The 15293-nt window shown below is 36.2% G+C and overlaps 1 protein-coding gene across 2 annotated transcripts in view; it reads right to left on the bottom strand.

Annotated features, from left to right (window-relative positions):
• Nucleotides 1-15293, bottom strand: part of LOC150083407 (NADH dehydrogenase [ubiquinone] 1 alpha subcomplex subunit 7-like) — a 46093-nt gene that overhangs the window by 12329 nt on the left and 18471 nt on the right. The window contains exon 4 of one of the 2 annotated variants that reach the window (XM_090377250.1): nucleotides 5798-6029. The exons of the other annotated variant lie outside the window; for it this stretch is intronic. Coding sequence (XP_090233376.1) covers nucleotides 5936-6029 — 94 coding nt within the window. The 3' untranslated portion in view covers nucleotides 5798-5935. Of the gene's footprint in view, nucleotides 1-5797; nucleotides 6030-15293 lie in introns of those variants that run through there. 2 annotated transcript variants of the gene reach the window in all.

Genomic DNA, 15293 nt, shown 5'->3' with positions numbered 1-15293 from the left:
CGTCTCATGGTGGAACCTTCGAGCATGTGTTGTAACATCATGAAATGCATCCATCTCGTACTCCATTGTTAACATTATGTCAAATAAATGTTTGCCACTAATTACTGTCTTGTGTCATTTCTGCTTCTTGTGCCTCTGCTACTACTTTCTCTTGCCGTTTCCGGTTATGGGTTCCTATGCGATTCACATTCCTTTAGATGTTACCTACCTCCCCTAAACATTTGCACCAATATTTTTGAGACACCCTGTAGAAAGGCAAGCAGCAGAAGAATAAAATCTATGAAACAGAGTAGAGAGACTGTGTTAAAGATGGGTTAACCTAACTGCCCTCTTTTGAATGGGACCTAGAAGCCTGAGTGAACTTTTGGGGCCACTGCATTGTATGTGGAAACAATATTCCATGATAGGCCAAATTTGCGATTTCTACAAAGTGAATGGGTGTTTGGAAGAAAAGGAACACCGAAAGGGAAAGAGAAAACCCAGTATTTTAATGCACGGGATGCAATATTTGTGAAGTGCTTATATGACAAGAGAGATTAGAAGTCAGGGTAATCTCTGGTAGAGATTTGTGATCTTGTCTAGAAATGAGCGCGTCATCAAAGAAAAGCATAGCAGCAGAAGAATCCTCTTTACAAGATATCAGATAGGAATTAGTTTTAGAAGAATTAAAATCAACTACATTATCCTTGCCCAACTGGAGAATTATCTGGAGATCAATCAGCATTTATGGAATTGGTAACGGATATTCGAGAAGTAGAAGCAGTTTGTGCAGTGCAAGGTTTCTCAAACTGGAAGGTGGAATATAATGTGCTATCATCAGCAAAACTATGAATAAGATTTCCGGTCAACAGTCAGTCATTAACATGCAAGAGGAAAAGAGTAGGAGAAAGAATTGATCCTTCGGGAATATCTGCATTAGTTCAGAAGTTAAACAGAGCCATCTACCATCACCTGCAGTGAGCCGTCAGAGAGAAATCTTTATATCCAGTTACAAAAAACCGTTGACAATCTATAAGATGGCATCTTATTTAGACCTTTTACGGCAAACACGATCAAAAGCCATTGAAATGTCAAGATCAACTGCTTGAATTTCATCAAATTTTTTCCATTGAATTTGTCCAGAGATAGGTAACATAGGCCAGAACATCACAAGTGGATCAACATTGACAGAATCCATACTAGCAATCATTGATCAGATGGAAGGTTTCGAGATAGCTTGAGTTGGCGAATAATTGAGTTCTCCATTACATCAGAAAGAGTAGAAGTGCAATGGGATGATAACTGGATGGGAGGGAATTTTCAGTTTTTAAAGAACTGGTTGGATATGAGCAATTCCCGTCACAAGGGAAAACACCTGTGAAATAAGAAAGTGAAAAGGGCAACACAGAACATGAGTATGTGCAGGAGAATAGGTTTTGAGAACAAGTGGAGAAATACCATCAGGATGTGGAGCTTTTCTTAGATTCGAGATTGTTCAAAATCCTTCGAACATCTGTTTGATGGGGTAGATGGTTTACGATCATCAATACACGACTTAGAAGAAAAGTAGGATGCTAGCAGGTCAGTTTTATCTTTGGCTGAAGTGGCAACAGGATCATCAAGTGGCAATTGACACAGGTGGGAATAGAGATAGGCAAAGCTTTGGCTAACTTTGGCAGAAGACCAGAATGCTCGACAACCATTTAGACAAGAAGGAAGTTTTCTACTCTTAGCCTGTTTGAAATAGCTTGGACTGAATAACTGCTTTACAATTATTGCGAGCTTTAGTGTAGGCAGAAAATAAACTTGGAGAGTTGGATACAAATTGTGATATGCAACATTCTTATCTTGAACAGCCTTAGCACATTTATTGGAAAATCAAGATTTAGACAAAGGAGATTTTAAGGTGGAGTGTGGAATAAAGGATTTCGTCCCTGCAAGAATAATTCCAGACACGATCGGAGCAAATGTTGACATCAGAATTTAAGCAGCAATCTGACAAGGGGAATGAAGAAAATAAATTGCAGAGGTAATACCATTTTGCTTTCTTGTAATGCCAAACGAAATTGAGAATGTCCACAAGAGAAAGGCTCCATTGGAGAAGAGACCATCACCAAGTTGTGATCTGATGTGGCTAGAGGACCACTCTCCTTGACCATTTACTTAGAACTTAGAAGGGTAGTTTGTGAGAAAAAAATGAAGTGTGTTGCTGTGTGGTTAAGATCTATTATTCTGGTAGGTAAATGAACAATCCGTGAGGCCATTAACTATAAAAGCCTCAGAATCTCAATCCATATTGACTAAGAAACAGAAGCCAGATTGAGATGTGAACATTAAAATCATGAGGGGAAATTATCTCGCTATTAGGAAAGTTGGACTGGAGAAAGTCAAGTTTGAAAGAGGAAGTCAGAGTTCCAAGTGAGTAGTGGAGTTAGAACAATAGAGGCAAGAGATGAATTTGACAGAATGAGGCACAGATTTTAAGCCAGACAAGGTCAATAAAAAGAGATTCCAAATTAGTCTCGCACAGAGAATATCGGATTGGACATATGCACTAGAACACCTTTTGAAGGGAAAGGAATCATACAACAAATAATTCAGACAACTGAAATGAGTAGTGCTTAAATCAACTGATAACTGGGATTCTGTCGGAAAAGGTATATGGGGTTTGGCAGAATCTAAGTGGAAATGGACATCGCGATTGGAACTGAGACCACATATATTTGTGAAATAAAGGAAGTGTTTGGGAGGTTTAGATCTTTTCACAGATAAGTTTATTCTATTAGTTGGTCCATTCATGATATATTCAGTAATAACAAAAGTTAGGGAGGATATGCTTTATGAATTAAAAAATTTTGGATGTGGCATACACAGCAAGGCTATACCCAGCTCCTTTACATTACGTGGCCTCGACAATGCTCTGGCATACACACTCTCAGATTCCATCCAGTTACTATCTGGCAGAGTAGAGGCAATGAGATTATACACTGGCTGATCTGGAAGCTCCCAGAGTTACCAATAAGTTTGGTCCAGTGGACTATCTAACAGCTGGCCTACAAACAATTATTTAGTGCTGTACCCTCGAAATGTAAGAAAGATACGATCTCGTCGTGATGTCCATCATAACTTCAAAAGACATCAAGCACATTGAATGATGGATGAGATGGGTGATTGCCAGAGCTTTGCTCTGGAGACTAAATATGGGTTCCACCACTCCAAGCCTCCAATAAGCAGTGGTGGTATTGCACAGGTTGACGAGTCATATACCAGCTAGTATTACCTGGTAATACAGAGTGGCTTTCCTCTTTGTGGTGTGGGTGCCACACCTCGACCCCTGCTTACATTGGTCAACCTGGGTGGTCACCTGCAATATGCTAGGTGCCATATTTCAGGACTTGCACATTGGGGTTACTAAGTCTCACCAGGGTTACTAACAGTCCAACAGTGCAAGCAGAGAATTTGGCTGATCATTTATTTTTGATTAAAACTTACCTGAAAAAATGAATGATATTGATCATTCATTTTTTCAGTGTTGTACCCTCGAAATGTAAGAAAGATTTGATCTCGTCATGATGTTTATCATAACCTCAAAAGACATCAAGCACATTGCATGATGGAAGAGATGGGTGAATGCCAATTTGAAAAAATGAATGATATTGATCATTCATTTTTAAAAAAAAACAAAAATGATACTATTTTTGTTGAAAATTTAAAATTCATTAATTTTCAAATTAATTCAAAAAGATTCAAAATTTTAAATTAAATTTCAAAATCATTTCATTCATTAATTTTTAAGAATTTTTCATAAAATTCTCCCATTTTGTTTTTTTAATAAAACTAATCTGAAGCTCTCTTAAATGGCTTGTGAAGGATGAGCTGTTACAAGTTTTTCTAAGCTGTTTACATAAGCTCCCTCACTCTCCAAGGGAACATGAAAAGAACATCTAAGAGAGGTTCAGAACAGTAATCAGATATCGTTACATGTAGATGGTCACCTCCTGTGAAGGAACACAGTCAAATAACCAGGTCACGTTTCATGCATGCTTGTAAATTATGCCAACTGATTCCTGAAAAATTGCAGGGTTGCAAAATTCAAAGCTACTAGGAATAACAAAAAGTTTTTTTTTTTTTAGTTTTGCTGCATAGTAACAAGCAGATAAAGATATGGTATTATTACCAAAAACAAAACTTTATCATAATTTTACTTGAATGTGCTTAGGCTCTCATTAATCTAGGAATATTCTTTCAAAGAGAAGGCATATATGCTCTATGTTGATTTAAGCCAAAGGGAACATAAAGCATATAATTTGGACAAATTAGAGGAGTGGTGGCTGTGTGAGGCAAGCAATAAGTAAGATTCCATCAGGAAAAATGGTACTTAGAGATTGTAAATAGAAATGTACATCAAGATTAGAACTGAGACCATATATACTTGGAAATTAAAAATTAACTTTTGGCAGTTTTGTTCTTCCTGCAGGTAAGTTTGTTTCATTTAGTTATTCATGATGCATTAGTATTAGTGGTGGAAAATGATTCAAGAAAGAAAGCTCATAAAGCATCGAAAAGGGAAAAAAAATGAATTCTAACATCACCTGTCCATCCCCTCCAATAATTTGTCTAGTTCTTCCTTGAATTTATTCAAATTACCCACTTCACAACATGTGGAAGTTTGTTCCAATAAAAGAGACGCTATCTGAGGGTAAACTTTTGCACATCTTATCCTGCAACCATCCTTCACTGATTACCTTAACTGATTGGCTCAATCAGTGTGCCAATATTGCTCAATTTTTCATTTTATATGCCGTTCCTTTAAAAGCAGTCATTTATTGACCGCAATTTAATGGACACATGCGCATTAAGGTAAAAAAAAAATGCAGTTCATTTTGATGCAAGTTTGCATTCGAGAAGCGAATATGTTAAAGCAGGTAAACACCATACAGTATAGATTTAAACTTTTAAAGAGTTTGAGTTATTAACAAAACCGAGAAAAAAAAATTGTGGTTACCAGTTATCAGAGTGAAATAAAATTCCTAATTTGGGAATTCCAGATTCTACAATAAATTCCAGAATATCCAAAACTTTTCATTATCTAAGAATATTTCTAAATAATAAATAATATGACAATATAAAATAATTTAAAAATATAAATAAAAAATTTTGAAAAAAAATCCTTTACATTGCTATAAAATATATTTTATTTCTATATCTTTCTTTATATTTTGATTGTCATCTTTGATTTATTTTTTTCTTCTTGTATTATTATTGTGTTTATTTTTATTATTTTTTATTTATTTATTTTATTTTTCATTTATTTATTTTAAATTTTGACTGGTGTAGCAAAAGAATTTTTTGCTTCCTTGCACTCCATGGCTAATACTAACACTAAAATTAAAAAAAAAAAAAAATTCGAGTTTTCTCCCATGATCTACAGATACGTTGTTCTAAAATAAATATTTAATGCCACAGATTTGTTTTCCCTTTAAAAATGACATGAAGGATTAATCCTTTTTTTTTTATCCAATTTGTTATCACAAAGTCAATACTATGTACTTTTGTGCTGATACTGTCAAACATATTTACAGAATTTATGTAAGCCTAAATAAACCAAAAAAAAAAAAAGAAAAACTAATCGGAAATGCATAACATTCAAACAAGAATATGAGTATATTAGACAGTCCCACTTGCAGATTATATTAAACATACTAAATCAACAATGCAATGCAGAGAAATTCTGTACAGGTTAAAACAAATTTTAAATAATGGCTGCTCTCAAAAGAAAAAAAAAAAAAAAAAAAACATTTATTGGCATATTTATTTATTCCACCAAAAGTCAAAAGAATCGTAGTAACCTACAAATTACAATAAATCTATTTCTGTACATTAACAGGTTGCTACATCATGATATTTTCAACTACAATATTCTGTTAAGACAAGCATCTGCCAATTTTACTCAGATTTAAAATGTTTTTTTAGAATCTGAAGCTTGCTTCCATACATATTCACAACCTGGCAATGGAAGCTTTTTGCTTTGAGTGACTGCCTTCTCAGCACTAAAAAAGAAAAAAAAATGATAATTAACAATCAATTTCCATATCTCCATTGTGAAAATTTGTAGTAAGAGCATGGATTGTTAACTCACATTCAGTATCCAAATCATGCTCAAGATATATTAACATATACCTTGTGTATGATTTGGATACTGTATCACCATTTAGAGAATATTGTTGTGGAAAGTATATGGGAGAATTTGATTTTTCCTTTGATTTAATGGGACAAATTTTGTAAAGATTTAAAAAATTTTAAAAAGTATCATCTGTCAAATATCAAGCATTTTTGTGTTAATGAAAAGGGAGTAGAAGGAAATCTAATATCTACCGTGGTTTTCCAATAATTTGAAAGTTGGGAGAGTGGTTAACAACCAGAAGCACACTGTGCTGCTTCAAAATGACTTAGAACAATTACAAAAACCCCAGGGGCTCACATCTGGTGAGTATGGGCTTGGCACACCCAGGGTCCTGAGCTGGATATGATCATTCTTTTCTTTCTTGGTGATTTCCTTCTACTTCTGAATCTTGTGCTCTCTCTCTCTCTCTCTCTCTCTCTCTCTCTCTCTCTCTCTCTCTCTCTCTCTCTCTCAAAAAATTTCTCATTATCCTGAGAAATTTTTTTTTGGCTGGTGCAGCAAAAGCCTCAGGCTTCCTTGCACCATATGGCTAATAATAATAATAATAAAATAAATAAATAAATTTTCTGTTTATACTCTGTGAAAACCACCTAAAGTCAGAGGAATTCAAAAAAATGGAGAGAGAACAAAAGAAGACTTCTAATGATAAATCTAAGGTAAAAAACAAACCCTTAAAAAATAATGCCATGAATTCTGCATGTTTTTTTTTTTTTCATTTTCTCTGCATTCCATTTATTTACACACACAATTTTATGTACATTCTCAAACAATTTTATACATTCTCATATACAGCAGGCCCCCGTTATAACGCGGTTCACTTTACACTGATTCGCTATAACGCTGTTCTTATATTATAACCCGTATCTGACTATAACGCTGTCACAGATCACTATAACGCTCTTTTACAGATTGAATTTTTGACATATTTAACGAAATCGTTTCATTTGATGGAGTCGATAGCTTGAAAATGAATAGCAAAACAGCATTAAAACGTTTCCCACGCCGACTTGAGAAATTTTCCCACGCTCAGTGAAATTTTCTCGCACGCTAATTTAGTTTCAGTACAGTGACTTGTTACGTAGTTCCGAGATCAACATTTTAAAAAATGATCAAGTATATTGCTTGTAATATTTGCGTTATATGCATTTATCCGAAGTCTAGTCATCACTCAGTAGAGTATTAGACATCGTGCGTAACGGATAGTTTACTTGAACATTGTATCGTAATTAATTCAACCAACGCAGTTACATTTTCGAAGAGCTAATAATGACTGACAGGAATGAAAATGCAACAACGTCTGGGTGCAGTACGAAGACTATAAATGTAAGAAAAAGACTGAATTTGAAAATTAAATTAGACGTTTTGAAGCGAATCGATTCCGGTCAACGACAAACGGATGTGTGCCATAATTTAGGACTTGCAACTTTAACTGTAAGAACAATTATAAAAAAATAAAGAATTAATTTTTGGGGCGGGAAAGATAGCTGTTCCACTGCAAGCAACTAGGACTAGGCCGGCTATTAGGATTGAAATGGAAAGACTTTAATTTTATTGAAGATAATATTCCAATGCAGAATTCAGTTAAGTTAAATATTAAAAAAAGAGAGAGAGAGAGAGAGAAAGAGATTAGCCAATATGATGATCTGCAGAAAACTCGCCTAAAAAAAAAAAAAAAAAAATGTGGAACCATTTAAAACTAGTAAGGGCTGGTTGAATAGATTTAAAATCCAGGGAGAAGCCGCAAGTGCAGATCAAGGAGCCGAAACTTTCAAAAAAGAACTTGTTGAAATTGTTGAAGAGGGGTATTATGTGTTATACTTCTCAACAAGTTTTTAACATAGCTGAAGCAGGACTTTTGTGGAAACGAATGCCTAAAAGAAGTTTCATATTGAAAGAAGAAAAAAACATGCCAGGTTTCAAAGCGGCGAAGGATCGGTTGACTTTATTGTTGGTTGTAACGCTGCGGGGGATTTAAAATTAATACCCCTTTTAGTTTATTTGGAAGAGGGCCAAAGTTCAACTCAAAATCCACACATTTGTCATGATTAAATTCATCAATTAAATTAAATTCATTATTTTAATTGGAATTTTAAATTTACTTTTGAAACGCAAGTAGTTACCACATAATTATACGTATGCAATGCAGAATATTTTATATGTGCAAATATTTGAATATTAAATATTTTGACCAACATTTGTGCATCTTTTCATTACTGTTTATTATTTATTAGGAAATATCCTATGGCACCGACCGCAGCTCATAAATACATATGTTACCTTATGGGAAAGCGGCGCTCGCTTAGCGCGGATTCACTTAGCGCTCTGTTTTTCCGGAACGAATGATCAGCATTAAGCGGGGGTCACCTGTATATATAAAACCGTTCTATGTAATAGCAATCAAGGTGTGTGTGTGTGTGTGTGTGTGTGTGCGCGCGCGCGCGTGCGTGCGAGTGCAAGCCTGCTCTCTCTTGTATCGGGGTGGCTCCTAGGTGTTAGCCCATCTCCACCTTTGTTCTCTCTCTGATGGTGCAGAAACAAAGCATAATGGGCCTGAAAAAGTGCAAATGTATGTGTATAAAAATATTAATGTGTTGTGTTGTTTGTGTCAAACCACTTTGCCAAAAGGGAGCAGACAACGTAAATTTTTGTGTTAATGAAATGGGCAGCGGCTGCCTGGTGCCCATCCCTGACATGAGGAGCTGGGCCTGGGTCAACTGTCATCCTGTACTGGTGTAATTACCACCAAAAATCTCACACCTGCCAGCGGTAGTGCAATACCAGTGAGTGCCTAAATCCCACTCCCAGGCTGCCAATGCCTGGGAGCCAGCAAAAAAAAAAAAAAAAAAAAAAAACTAGTGGTTATATACATTAATGATCTGAGTTTCTAGACCAAACACTCCAGTTATTTGGAGATATGTAATTTTGGTATATATATAATTTTTGTGTTAATGAAATGGGCAGCAGCTGCCTGGTGCCCATCCGTGACATGAGGAGCTGGGCCTGGGTCCAGCAAATTACAAATATGTAATTTTCCACTCTTTCCAAAGTCTTAAAGACTGTTCTTCCAGTGGTTCTCTTCTAATGCTTCAAATTAGGTCACCATGCAGATAGTTTCCAGATGCTGCAATTTACATAATCCCAGTCTTCGTAAGAATGTAGTTTTGTGCTCCAAACTGATCTTGTTGCTCTTCTTGGCATCCTTTCCAACATCCATAATTCCTAAAATGAGGCTTCTAGATAGCCTACAGGCTGTCTGGAAGCCACATCTTTAATTCTGCATAGGTGATACCTATGCAGAATTCAAGATATGGTCTAACCACTGCTTTATATAATGGAATAATCATCTCTTTGTCCCTGCTAGCAATTTCTTCTTTATCAGTGGAAGAACACCATAAGCTGTTCTAGCATCCTGTCTGCACTTCTCATTGAAATGTACAATTTACTCCGTCTTTTTTCCTATAAACTACCTTGAATTTGGCACTACCCAAATAGCATGTTATTCTGGAATTCCAAACATAGTACCTTGCACTTATCAATGTTAAATCTTAACTGTCATTTTTCATGATTGCTTTCATTATCCTACCCCACCTCACCACAACTTCCCAATCATCTCTAAATCAGAGATTTTGAAATAGTGGCAACCCTGACCACACTCCTATTTTTTTCTTTACTAGTCCTTCCCCATCCTTCCAATTAGCAGCTTTCCTGAATCCTTAAATCCTAAGTGATATCAGAAAAGATATCACAAAGGATACCTTTTCTGGACTACACAAACTTGCTCTCCACCTGACCCTAATCAGATTTTGGGAACTATCTGATCACTTTCAGACAGATTTTAATAAGGGGCATACCGTCCACTTTAACTTTCCACTCTCCTAAACGCTTCATTCCCTATCTCAAAATGGAACTGCGGTTAGCCCTATATAAGATTATGAGTATTAATGGTCAATTTTTTTTTTTTTTAAATTAACCCTGACATATTCCTTATAGCTATTTAAACATTACACATGTCTTCCTTGTAGCACCATAACAGCTAGTGGTTATTGTGCCCAATTCAACACATGCCATTTCTAGGCTGCACATAAATGCTCTCAAGGAAAGTACAAGTGTAACCTTGATCCATACCTAATCCTCCTGATTTACGGTCTCTGTTAGAGGGTTAACAACCAAAGCACAAAGCACCCAGACTGGTTAGGGATTATACAGTCTTGGTGCAATACTTTACATTGCCTTTCCATGTCTGTCTGTTTTAGATGTGTCAGTGTGTGTATTCACAGGCCAAATTGCACATGTACTGTTTGAACTGACATGGGGAAACACTACTACCTCTATCTGAGGTCAGCTAAGTTAGCCAAACTGAAGAGGCATTTAGAAATTTCTCCAGTATAGGATAGGACTCAAATCTAGTTCCCCTCCAAATAAGTAGCAGATGGTGATGTTATCATGAAAACTAAGCTGCCAAGGAGGAAATCTTGATCCATATCACTAACCTGAATCTTTCCAATGACTCCCATATCCTGAACCCCCCCCCTCATAATTAGAAGTCCCCCTGAACCTTAAGCAGCATCTATGACACCAACGAAAACTCTTGCATCTTCTCTGCTTAAGTGAAATTTATCTTCATCTCATCCTATATGCTTTGTAGAGTCTCCTTCAAGTCTCAAGTTAAACAAACAAAATTCAGCATCTATTGTGCCTGGGAAAAACTGCACATGCAGCAACATATTGACCTATCTCATAGCATTTTTACAGCATGATACTATATTTCTTGACAAAACCCTCAGTTCATTTTTGCTTTATATTCATGGATATATGGATAACCATTCTTTTAGTTTCCCAAAGAACTGATAACTGGTTAGTTGTTGTTGTTATTTGGTTTTTAGGAGCATTAGCAACTAAGGCCATGTTGCTCCGGGATATGCGGTGGTCATTCCCTCACCTTTCTGCATCCTCCGTATTTGGTGGTCACGGGCTCGAGCCCCAGTCTAATCAGGAAGCGTGTGCTACGCACTGCTGCTCTTTCCCACCTGGCTATGGAGGTGCCAACTGGTTAGTAACAGTCCATTCTGGCACCTTGTAGACTATACATAACAGAACCATAAACTAGTTATTACTATCTGTCTTTATAACAAAAAATATTCCCACTTTTCCTTACAACTGAGTACACCTGAATTTACCTCATTTGGAGCCAAAGCAGTCAGTGCTTGATGATTCATTCCTTGGGCTAATTATTCAGTAGAATATCACTTGACATAGTATTGGGCACTTCAATAACTGCTTTATCACTATATTCATTACTCTCCAAGGTATCTACTGACCTTCTTAGAGATTCAATATCATCCATTGTAAACCAAGCTTCAATTTAAGATCACCACATTCCCTAAACTTAGCACACATCATCATTATGACTCATCATAAGTTACTCAAACTGTTATCAGAAGAACCCATATATTCCAAAAACCACAGACCTTACAAGCCACCAGATCATCTGTACCCTTCTTAGCAATCTCTATTTATAGCCATAATTAAGAGTCTAAACTGAACCTAGATATTAACCAAGATTGTCTATGTATTTTTAAACTCAAAATCATATATAATTACAAGGAAATTCGGGTAACCTTTCATAAATATAGTAAATTGAACTGAAAACAGAAAATACTCTATCACCATTTAGAGAATACTGTTATGGAAAGTATATAGGAGAATTTGATTTAATGGGAGGAATTTTGTAAGATTTAAAAAATTTTTAAAAATACCATCTGTCAAATATCAAGCATTTTTGTGTTAATGAAAAGGGAATAGAAGGAAATCTACCATCTACCATGGTTTTCCAATAATTTGAAAGTTGAGAGGGTGGTTAACAACCAGAAGCAGGCTGTGCTACTTCAAATTGACTTAGAATAATTATAAATAAATAAATTTTCTGTTTATACTGTGAAAACCACCTAGTCAGAGGAATTCAAAAAAATAGAGAGAGCAAAAGAATATCGCCATATTTGGTAGTCACATGTATTTCAACCATTGTCACTCAAACACATGCACTTCAGTATCCTCACATTAACCACTCAGCTATAGCAACCATTCTGAAAAATAATAATGTAAATCCTGCACCTATGGAACAGAAACTTGGAAATAGCTTATCATGGTGTCCTATCAATGATTTATTGGACCGTTTACAAGAAGGAAGTCACAATCCTTTTATATAAGATGATGGTAAAGCCACACCTGAAGTATTGTAATCAAGAAAAGATGGAAGGTGCATGATTAACAGTCTGTTTTTAGGGGGATAGAATACACTTAAACAGGGGTGCAAGAATATTTACAGATGCTAACAAAGCAATGTCAGGTGGATCAGAAACTGCTAGCTTGGGGGGACACAAACTAACAGATTGACTAGAGCCACAGGCAGAGGTGAAGTGATTCTTGCAATGCTTCTACTGGAATATGCAGAAGCCTTGAAAGCAAGTTGGGAATTTCAACCCTGCTGTGGGTCATCATGGAAAAAGCGAATACATGGAATGTGTTAAAGTAACTAAAAGTAAGAATACGGTGCATGTATAACTGCATGTACAGTAACGTTAGGAGCATAGTAAATTAATTTAATGAATTTGAAGCACTGATTAAATTATTAAACGCAAACACTGTGGAGATGTCAGAGACATGGTGTCACTCAGACATAAGAGATACAGAATTTGAATATAGGGTACAATATGTACAAAAAGGAGAGATATGAGAGGACAGAAAAGGGAGTTATGCTCTTAGTTAAGAAGCATGTTAAATCTAAGGCAGTGCATCCAGTTCATTGGTGACCAGTGTAATAATGTTGAATCAGTATGGTGTGACATAAACACTGGGAAAAGGAAAATGAGAGGAGGAGTGTGTTATAGGCCTAACAACTGTAATCAGTATAACACACAACTATACAGGGTTATAGAATGGACCAGTAAATTAGTAAACAAACAAGATTTCATAAATTCCACATTATAAGATATTCTTATAATGTGGAATTTTAACTTTCCAAATATTGAATGGAACTTGTGGGTTGATCACTCACACACTAGCAAGACTTTTGTAGATTTACTAGATGACTGTTTTCTACAGCAGCATGTTTAGAGAGGCAAAAAGAGGAAGCAATACTCTTGATCTGATTACAAGCCAGAATTCTTCATGCATTAAGAATCTGCAAGTAAAAGACACTCTGGATGGCAGTGATAACAGGTGCTGATGTGGGATTTACTTAAAGATCTAACTACTGTCAAGGGTAAAGGTAAGGGATTTTGCTTTTGTAAGGGTGACTATAGTGGTCTCACACAGTTTTTTAAATTCTATACAGTGGGACAATCTGAAGATGTTACCAACAGCAAAATTCTAAATAGAAGCATTCAGGGAAGTAATCATAGAAGATACGTGGATTTTCCAACTAACTAAGAAATAGCATTCCAGGCTTGGACCCTAAATGGATAACAGTTGAACTGATGAGACTTGTGGCAGTGAAGAAAAATGCGTGGGATGCATATAAATTATCAGGTGATACAGAAGCCTATGGCAGATATAAAGTAGTCTGTAATTAAGTCACAAAGGAGGTTAGGCAAGCTAAAGAAGATTACGAGAAGTCACAGACAAAAAAGAATGCCAAGAAAAGCAGCAAGGACTTCTTAACTTATATTAACAGTAGAAGGAAGGGGCTGAATCACATGGGCACACTTGATGTCGATGGTTTAACTGCTGATGATCCTACTCAGTTTGCTACAAACTGAACAGGTATTAGGTATTTTGCTTCTACATTCATGCAAAGAGTTCTTTAGAAAGTTAATAAAAATCTAATAGGGAATTAAATGATTGTGATAACTGTGAGGAAAGTGTAAGAGAAATTGTTGAAGCTTAACATTAAAAAAAAATCACCAGTGGTGAATGGAATCTATCCATTTATATTAAGAGAGGTGGCAAGGAGGTATGCAAACCATAGTCATAACTATGAGAGCATCTTTGGATTCAGGGTAGGTCCCTATGTACTGGAGATGTGCAAATGTAGCCCCAATTCACAAAGAGTGATAAAAAGGTGACATGAGTAATTATGGGCCTGTGTACAAAAAGGAGAGATATGAGAGCTTAACGTCTATTCAAGGAAAATAATGGAGTCTCCGGTTAAAGAAGTAATGCAGGACCAACAAGACAGGAATGCAACTATACTGCAGCTACAGCATGATGAATACTGCAGCTACAGCATGTGAATAGGCGATCTTGCCTGGCCAATCCGACTGGATACTGTGATGCAATAACAAAAGAACTGGTTGCAAAAATTAATTTAGATATCATATACTTGAATTTCAAGAAAGGTTTTGATGCTGTTGAATATAAAAGACTGCTGTACAAATTGGAACAGTTGGCATTAAGGGCAACTTACTGCTCTGGATAAAGGGATAGTTAGTGGAAGAAGACAGAGTGATTATTAATGGACACAGATCTTTTTGGACAAATGATATTAGTGGAGCGCCCCCAGGGTTCAATGCTGGGCCCATTGCATATCAGACTTAATGTCTAAGCTTGCAGTTGATACAAAGGTTGGCAGGGTGGTTAATCACATTAATCAGGCTACTGCAACAAGATCTAAAAAAATTAGGCTGATGGGCAGGTGAATATTGACCTGCCCATCATATTGACAAATGCAAAGTACTGCATATGTGTGGCAGTAATCTCACAATAACACACCAACTGTGTGGTTCTCTGAGTAATGCAGATAGGCTGCCAGGACAGCTCATCAGGTTTTGTCAATGATATACTAGAACTTTGCTAGCAGAGATAAGGAGGTGATTATCTTACTGTACAAAGCAATGGTTAGGCCCCATTTTGAGTACTGCATACAAGTCTGTAAACTTCTAGGAAGGATGTAGATCTTCTGGAACAGATGCAGAGAAGGGCAATGAAATTGATAAAGAAAACATAAGGGTGACCTTACTAAGAAACAACTGGAGACTAGGCACCTGCAAGGTGATCTGATTTAGGTGTTTAAGGTCTTCAATGGATTGAGCAAGGTCAATGCTGATGGCATTCTTCCTCTTGCTCAGAATATACACGAGGGGGCATAAATTCAAATTGAGGAGGATAGTTGCAGATTAGAGATAATTTGCCT

This window comes from Mastigoproctus giganteus, chromosome 7, assembly GCF_048544385.1.
Source record: "Mastigoproctus giganteus isolate SK-2022 chromosome 7, ASM4854438v1, whole genome shotgun sequence".
Taxonomy (NCBI): Eukaryota; Metazoa; Arthropoda; class Arachnida; order Uropygi; family Thelyphonidae; genus Mastigoproctus; species Mastigoproctus giganteus.
The sequence above is the reverse complement of the archived record's forward strand: the minus strand, read 5'-3'. Positions and strand labels throughout refer to the sequence as shown.